Genomic DNA, 9,152 nt, shown 5'->3' with positions numbered 1-9,152 from the left:
TGGACGCCGCCCACACGCCCACGCGGGACGCCCACCACGACAGCCTCGGGGACCTCGCCTACTTGGCCGACATTCTGCAGGTCAGAAATGGTCCTTCTGGTGATCTGCCTGATTTTCTTCTCTCTCCTTCTTCTTCCTGTTTCATTTCCGTTCTTGTTGGTGTCTTGTTGTTCTTATCGTGGAAATGTGTTCCCTCTGTTATTGTACTTCCGTTCTTGTCCTTGTTGTCCCAGGTAACATCGGTTTCCCTTTGCCATATCAACTTAAAGGACTTTATTTATCATTTTTTTCTTTATTTCATAGCGGTTTTAGTTATCGTTTGAAATTTACACTCTGCATACCCGCTTGTCTCCGTATTTCCCGACCTATTCTCCTAAAGATCGCGCTGCATTCCTGCCGAGCTATTTATAGGTTTTAAGCCGATGATTAAGAAACACTCCGCACGCGGGCCAGCTCTACAAAACTCTACGGGGATTGCCAGCCAGCTTTCAAGTAGGGGGACGTCGCGAAGGGATTGTTGGAGTTGGTGTTGCTGTTGTTGGGGATTGGCGGCGGGGATGAGGATGAGGAGATGGTGACGATAATAATGATGGTAACAACAACAACAACAATAACAACAACAAAAAAATAATAATGATGATAACAATGCTGATTATAAAAATAATAATAATAATAATAATACGATGACAAAGGTAAAAAGATTTTTTACATTATTTTCCTGTTTATGATGGAAATTATCATTATTATTATTATTATTATTATTATTATTATTATTATTATTATTATTATTATTATTATTATTATTATTATTATTATTATTATTACTTCATTATTACTGTTATGATTTCTATGCTATTATTATTATTGTTATTACTGTTACTATTATTATTGTTGTTGTTTTGTAGTTGTTGTTCTTATTTGATGATTGCTATTGTCTTACCGTTGATGGCGTCGCTACCGATAGCGTCGCCGTCACCACCAAAAACTTCCCCCGCACTACCGCCAGCGAATCCGACAGCGCACACATGCAAACGCACACATGCATAAATAAGCACACAGACTTGCGGGCATTGAATTAATTCCGCTATTATTAGAACACTCGGGCGGGAATTTCAAACGTATTTGAATATTTCCGCATAATTTATTGCCAGGCAAGGGGAGTGAGAGATAGGGGAGGGGGGGGGGAGAAAGTGAGAGAGAGATCGGGGAGACAGTGGGGGGGGGGAGTAAGAGAGATGGGGTAGAGAGCAAGAGAGAGGAATGGGAGAGAGAGAGGAATGGGAGAGAGAGAGGAATGAAGAGAGAGAGAGAGAGAGAGAGGGAAGAGAGAGAGAGAGAGGAGAGAAGGAGAGAGAGAGAGAGAGAGAGAGAGAGAAGAGAGAGAGAGAGAGAGAGAGAGAGGTAGAGACGGAGAGGAGAGAATGAGGAGGAGAGAGAAGAGAGAGAGAGAGAGAGGAAGAGAGAGAGAGAGAAAGAGAGAGAGAGAGAGGAGAGGAGAGAGAGGAGAGAGAGAGAGAGAGGGAGAGAGAGAGAGGAGAGAGATGGGAGATGAGAGAGGAAAAAAGGGGAGGAAAAAGAGAGGCGCGAGGAGAAAGGAACAGAGGAGAGAGAAAGAGAGAACGAGACAAAGTAATGATGAACCAGAAAGAGAAGAAGGAACCATAGCCAATCATCTGCAAAAGTGATCATTGCATGCAAATGAACATAATGTCCTTAGACCTCTCCCTTCCCTCTCCCCCGTCTCCTCCCCCCCTCTCCCTTTCCCTCCTCGCTCTCTCCCATTTCAGTCGATTTCCCTCCCTCTCCCCTCTCTCTCTTTCTCTCCGCCTCTCTCCCCTCTTTCTCCTATTCATACCCGTTTCCTGCCCCCCTCTCTCTCTCTTCTTCTCTATTCCACTCCCTTCCATTCCTCTCTATTCCTTTCCCTGTCTCTCTCCCCCTTTACCCCATTCCAACGAGCCTTCCTCTCTTCTTCCCCTTTTCTCTCACTTCCCCTCTTCTGACTTTTCCTTTTCCCTCTCTATTATTCCAATCTCTCTCTCCTTATTTCTTCTCACCCTCTTTTCTCCCATCTTTCTCTCCCCCTTCCCTTCCCCTCCCTTTCCCCCTCCCCCTCCTCTCCCCCCAACCCCTCGCCATACGTACCGCCCCCCCCCTCCCCTCCCCTTCCAATTTCATGAATGTGTGATGTTTCTAGTAAGGGTCTGCGGGGTTGCCAGTTCTATCATTTTGGTCAATTTAAGGCTGTGTGTGCGAGCATCCGTACGTGTGTGTGTGTGTGTGTGTATTTTTTTTTCTATTATTATTTTTGTTTATTTATTTATTCATTTAATTCTATTTTTATTTCCTTATTTATTTTTATTTTTTATTTTTTTACTTTTTTATTATTTATTTATTAATATATATATTTTTTATGTTTTTATTTATATAGTTTTTACTGACTTCTTTTTTACATAAAGCTTATTAAAATACATATATAATGTACTTTTTTTTTCTTCTTTTCGGAAAAAGAGAGAAATGCTGACATGTTGCCTTTGCGTCCGTTTCCCTGCGTTCCAGCTCCTTCTTGCTGTTCCTTTTTTATCGGAATTCCTTATCAGTGGTGATCCAATTTCACTCATAATTACCTTTAATTATAATCCCATTTTTGATTGTAAAACTATTTTTATTATAATCCTTTTTAGTTAAAACCTGTTATAAATTGCAATATATTTTTTATCATAATCCCTTATAATCGTTTTTCTTTTTAAAGTTCTGTTCCTTTCAGAATCCCTTTTTACGTGGAAAACATTTTTAATCATATTTTTTTTTTCATTATAAATCCCTTCTAGTTAGAAATTGTATTCTCTTTGCTATTACAATCCCTTATAAGGTTTTTTTATTGTTTTATTCTAACCCCTTTCACATAATCCCTTTTTTCATTTTAATCCCTTCTAGTCGTCTCTTGCATGATTATCCCTTTCTTTCGTTCTAATCCCTTTCACTTATAATCCCTTTTCAACCCTAATCCCTCTCCCTCATCTTCTAATCCTCTAATTATTTTTCCTTTTTCTTTCTTCCTCTCCCAGATGACTCCCGAGTTCCCGGTGGACCTCGATCTGACGCCCGAGCTCGACCTCGACTCCTGCTCGTCCTCGACCTCGACCTCGGCCTCGGGATCGCACTTCGAGTTCTCCTGCACTCCTGACGTTGCCGACGCTCTCTGCGACGTCGGGCTGACGGTGTCCGACTGGCTCGACCCTTCCCTCAACAGCTTCATCAACAGCTAAACGTCAGGAGAGGGAGAGAGGGAGGAGAAAGAGAGAGGGAGAAGGAGAAGTGGAGTGGAGAAGAGAGTGCGAGAAAGGAGGAGGGAGAGAGAGGAGTGGAGTGAAAGAGGGAGGAAGAAAAGAAGAGAGGGAGTGCGATAAAAGCAGAAGGAGGTAAGAGGGACACAGAGAGGAAGAGAGTGAAAGTAGTAGGAGAAAAGGGAAGAGAGAGAGTGCAATCGGTCGAGTCGATAGAAAGTTTTTTTGTGTCGAGTTCTGTGGTTATAGAGAGACACGAAAATAAAGCAAAAGAAAGGATACAAAAAGAGATTGAAAGAAAGAAAAAAGTTTATTGATTTCGTCAGCCTTCGTGGATAATGGAAGTCAGGAATGAACCTTATATTTCTCAAGACTGGAATCGCTGAGGAGGGTGAGAGGGGGAGGGGGAGGGGATGGGAGGGTGTGGATTTCATCCCCCCTCTTTAATCCCCGTCGTACCCCCCCCCCTCACTTTTTTCTGTCAGTACCCTCGGCTTGTGTCAGTCACGAAGAGAAATCAGCAACAGTGTCAGCAGGAGTGAAAGGTGTCATTGCTAGTTCTGAAGTAGCCTGTCACATCTCTTTGTCACCAAGAATGTTCATTTTTTATTACTATTATCTGTTAAGAAAATCCGTCTCTCTTTCTTGCCTTTACTGAGAAGAGAATGATCTTTTTCTTTGTATTGTCAAGAGAAGCTAATGTTTGTTTCTTCGTTTCCACTGTCAAGAAAATTAATGTATATCTAATCCCTTTGTCATGTTCTATGAAGAAAATCGTGAAGGTTTTTCATCAGGTGGTCAAGGAAACTGCCATGTCTTCCTGGCAGTGATTCCAGAAGCTTCTAGAACCGCCTGGAACCGCTTCGACGCCAGATGGAACCGGGAGTCATTCAGCACGTGAGTTCGCGAAGGAAGTCTGCCGAAAACGGTACAGCGGTAAATACAAATTGGTTATTTGTTTCCAAAATGTTTTTCTAAGTATTGTGTCCTTTTTGGCATCTGCTTTCTACGTCTCGCCCTTCGAGGAAAGTCTGGCTGGTCCCAGAATTCCTCGTCTCTTTCTCATGATGAAAAAAAGGAAAGGAAAAGAAAGAGAAACTTGTTTTGATACAGAAACAAAGAAATCCCAGATGCCAAAAAGTAATCGTTTTCTTCTTCTGAGTCAGAAGACGAATGTCGGTTTCATGTTGTTGTTTTCTATGTATGAATCCCAAACTTCATGGTCATTCACACATTCATTTTAGGGGCATTACAACTGCAAAGAGTATTATCACCATTTGTCTATATATATATATATATATATATATATATATATATATATATATATATATTATATATATATATATATATATATATATATATATATATATATATATATATATATATATATATATATATATATATATATATATATATATATATATATATATATATATATGAATATATATGAATATATATATATATAATTATATATGAATATATATGTGTATATATATATATGAATATAATTAGAGTATTTTCAGGGTCATATAGGGTCAATAGTCTTTCTGTTTATTTCTTAGTCATTATTTTCCCGATTTTGAGATGTTAGAGGAAATCGCTTGAAGGATATGAAAGTACCGTTCAGTCATTTCTGAATTTCGGACGAATACGTTTCGCTTCATCTAAACAGATGCGGATGATAATGGGGCTGTGAATACAGCTGAGGATATTGGCAATTAATAGCAATTTCGAATATATATATATATATATATATATATATATATATATATATATATATATATATATGTATGTATATATATATATATATTTATACATACACACACTGTATATGGATGTATACATATGTATGTATATTGTCCTTTTTACCCTCATCATTATCTACCTTTATGACCTCCGCACTGTATAGCAAGGGGCGGGGAGGGGGAAGAGGAGGGGGAGGGGGAGGCAGAAGGAAAGGCGGTCCTCGAGGGGGGAGCGGGGAGGGGGCTGGGGTTCACATATCACGCGTCATGACCGCTTAATGTCTATCATTATATTCCTACACCCCCCCCCCCCTTTTTACCCTCCCTTCTTCCCTTCCCTTACCTCCTGACTTTCCCCTCCTCCCCCCTCCCCCTCCTGGCCGGGTCCCCTAATCCGCATAGATCGCTATCCCCCCCCCCCCCGCCCAATGCAACAACCCAAAATAGATAAATAAAAAAGAGAGGGAAATATTATCCGCGATCGAAAAACGGGTAATTTATGACTGAAAGTTGATTAAAAAGATCTCGTTTCGTCAGGGAAAAGAGAAAAATCAAACCGTGAACCCAGACATCAGCGCGTCTGTCTGTCTGCTTATGCAGTCGAATCACGCCGCGACCGAATTCGTGAACGCGCTATGAGTGTGCGCGCGCGCGCGCGCGCGCGCGTTTGTGTTATATATATATATATATATATATATATATATATATATATATATATATATATATATATACACATATATATACACATATATATAAACACATACATACATACACATATAGACATACCCATGTGCATATACATAAATATATGTGTATACACACGTAAGTACATACATATACATACATACATACATACATACATACATACATACATACATACATACATACATACATACATATATATATATATATATATATATATATATATATATATATGTGTGTGTGTGTGTGTGTGTGTGTGTGTGTGTGTGTGTGTGATGTATTATGCATGTGTCTGTGTGTATGTATACGTGTGTGCACATGTATGACGTCCACGTGAGAAAATACATTCATCTCTTTCTTGAAATGTCGTGGATGATATTTAATCCGTAATTTAAGGAGCATTTTCTTCGTTCCATCATGATCGTTTCGACCTTAAACGTGATTGACTTTATGCTGAAAATAGAAAAATCATCATCTTTATTTTTGGGTCAAAGGGATGTTTTTGGGGAAAGATATAAAGAGATGTGCAGTGTGCCTGCAGTTCTAACTGAACGTATTTGAAGTCATGGCTTCCATATGTACTGCATTATATATATATATATATATATATATATATATATATATATATATATATATATATATGTATGTATATATTACATATGTGAGTTCGAATATATGCACAAGCATACATAACGTGACATTTAGTAAAGGAGTTTAGGGGTCCCCGCGAGTCCCCCGTCGAGGCCGATTCGTAAACACTGTGTCTGTCCATGAACAGAGGGACAATGAACGCATTTTGAACTTGGGAATGTTTCTGAAGTGCAGGCGTGATGTGATGCAGTTTCAGAGAAGGAAATGTAAGGAGAAATGACCGAAGAGAAATGACAGAACTCTCCGACTGATCCCGAAGGAGCGAGGGAGGAGAGCGGGGACGTCCCTCCGTGCCCTTTCCTCTGTGGACACTTCGGGAAACTAACGCGGATACTTGTTGAGATGTTACGGTGTAGGTTGGCGTTTTGGACTCCTAAAAGAAGATCATTAAGAAAGAGAAGATTAACGCGAAAGTGAGAGAAAGGAATAAGGAAAATAAGCCTCTTAACAAGGAAAAAAAAGAAGACTGAAAACAGAAAAATATTAGAAAAATCGATATTGAAATCCCTCTTTACCCCCACCCCCCTTCACCCAACCCCACCCCTCTTCCCCAAACAAGAAGAAAGTAAATAAGCAAATAAGATGGCCATTTAAAAACCGAAGAAAACGGGACAGTTTAATACTTTTATACACTATGGATGCGTGTTCTTGTAACTTGTGCGGAACACTGCAGTTTCTTTGTCGGGCCCTGTGCTTGTTCTTCGGAGGACTTGAGCCAGAGGGGGAGGGGGGGAGAGGGAAGGGAGTGGCAGGGAGAAGCATAGGTTATAACATATATATATATATATATATATATATATATATATATATATATATATATATATATAACGGACCTCTTTTTGACCAGATAGTGATGTGAAAGGAAGGGACACATAACTGACAATAAGACATATATAAAGTGATATTTTCAGTGTAGAAAAACATTTTCTTTCCTGTTACGACTGAGAATTTTGAGAAATGAGACTCTGTTGCGAAAATGCGAATTCTCTTTGGTCCTGAACGAATTCTAGAAAATAGAAAGAGGAGGAGGAGGAAGGAGAAGGAGAAGAAATGTAAATGATTTTGGCGAAAAGTTTTGGAAAAAAGACGATGAATATTGACACAGAATAATATTTTTGAGTGTTTCGATATATGGAGACGAGGAGAAGGAGTGATGAAAGAGGGAATAAAAATGACTGGAAAAAGAGAGAGACGCATCGTCGTCGCAAATTTGGAGAGAAACAAATAAATGAAAAACAAAAAGAAGTCAAATATTGTGATTTGCCAAAACTTTTAACAAAAAAAAATGCATTTGACAAAACCAATATTTAAAACTCAAAACGTTTGTCCCAGAAATAATCGCGAGATAAAATTGAAACAAATTTTGATGCTGGTGCCTGAATTTATGAGATGATTGGGTATGCTGAGTGCTCTAGTGAAATGAAGACGAAAGAGAGACAGAACAAGAAAAAGGAAGGAGAGATGACGAAGGAGAACCAGAGGAACTTAGAGGAACCTTATGAAGGAATACGGAGAAGGAGAGAGAAGGAAAAACACAAAACGAAGAAATCCATATCCAACGAGACTAACGAAGAAGCAAAGAAAAGGAGAAAAAATAGAGACAAACACAGAAAAAGAAGAGAGAGAGACATAACAAAAGAAAATAGACAAAAAGGTCTTGCAAAGTGCATTTTACATATGGTTGCTATGGTAACCGTTCGAGCGTCGGAGGCTGCAATTAATTCGAGTGAAAATAACCTCCGCGCGTCCGAGGTAGAGAAACCGGCCGGTCCGTTCGGGTGAAAATAACCTCTCGGGAGTGTCTGAGGTGATTCGAAAGGAATTTATTTGTGTATATAAGCTAGATTTTTTTCTCCATAAAAAATATATCCTTTTGGGAAAAGAGAAGAAGAGATGTTGGAAATTTCTAAAATGAAAGATGAGTAAATTAAAGTATAAAACAGAAGATGTAAATAATATAATTTAGGTTTGAATTAGGGACAATATCTCCCTATGAAATCAATGAAAAAAAAATCGCAATATATATGTAAAAATATCTATATGAAACGAATGAAACAGTTATTTTGGGAATTATTTTTTAAAAATATGAATATGGAAATGATATGATATTTTGAGGGGCACAAAAAAATGAAAATAAAACGAAATGAAAAAGAAGTGAAAAAGATACATGATTCATTCATTTTTTTCTCTTTTTTCGATTTGTTAATGGCGTATAGTTGGGGGAAGTGATGTAGCATTTTTAGTTGTTGCAATAAATATACTTTATTACAGCATGTTGCAACTGCAGGACAATTTAGCAACGATTTGTTACGTAAGGCAAGTCTTTTAGAAGTCTGGCTACGCTGAATTGCTGATGCTCCAAGCACTGTTGTTCTAATATTTCCCTTTCCTTTTAAACATATTCTCGGTTCTTTAAGCCATTTCTCTTAGCAAATTTATTATTATTATTATTATTATTATTATTATTATATATATATATATATATATATATATATATCAAAATTTAAAAAGAAAAAGAAAAAATCAATTTGGATCATCTGAAATTCATAAAACACTCTAATCTCTCGCCATTTAAAATGTAGGAACTCCAAGTGGATCCGACACAGATGCATGACTTTGCAGCTCGATGGGATGATGCAAAAGCGCGTATGCAAAGGGGTTTTTATCTGAGGAATTGCAAAACCTGGCAGTCAGACTGGCCGAGACTGCTCCCTCCTCCCTTTAGAGTAACATTCAACAAAGTAAATATATTCATAAGCGGTATATA

At 38.4% G+C, this 9,152-nt stretch overlaps 1 protein-coding gene across 1 annotated transcript in view; it reads left to right on the top strand.

Annotated features, from left to right (window-relative positions):
- The window catches only part of LOC119598347 (transcription factor SOX-21-like), a 35,102-nt gene extending 30,879 nt beyond the window's left edge, over positions 1 to 4,223 (top strand). Inside the window, exons 3-4 of the mRNA XM_037948000.1 lie at positions 1 to 80; positions 3,069 to 4,223. The exon at positions 1 to 80 is cut by the window's left edge and continues 643 nt beyond it. Coding sequence (XP_037803928.1) covers positions 1 to 80; positions 3,069 to 3,269 — 281 coding nt within the window. The 3' untranslated portion in view covers positions 3,270 to 4,223. The remainder of the gene's footprint in view (positions 81 to 3,068) is intronic.
- The last annotated feature ends 4,929 nt before the right edge of the window (positions 4,224 to 9,152 follow it).

This window comes from Penaeus monodon, chromosome 41, assembly GCF_015228065.2.
Source record: "Penaeus monodon isolate SGIC_2016 chromosome 41, NSTDA_Pmon_1, whole genome shotgun sequence".
Lineage (NCBI taxonomy): Eukaryota > Metazoa > Arthropoda > Malacostraca > Decapoda > Penaeidae > Penaeus > Penaeus monodon.
The sequence above is the reverse complement of the archived record's forward strand: the minus strand, read 5'-3'. Positions and strand labels throughout refer to the sequence as shown.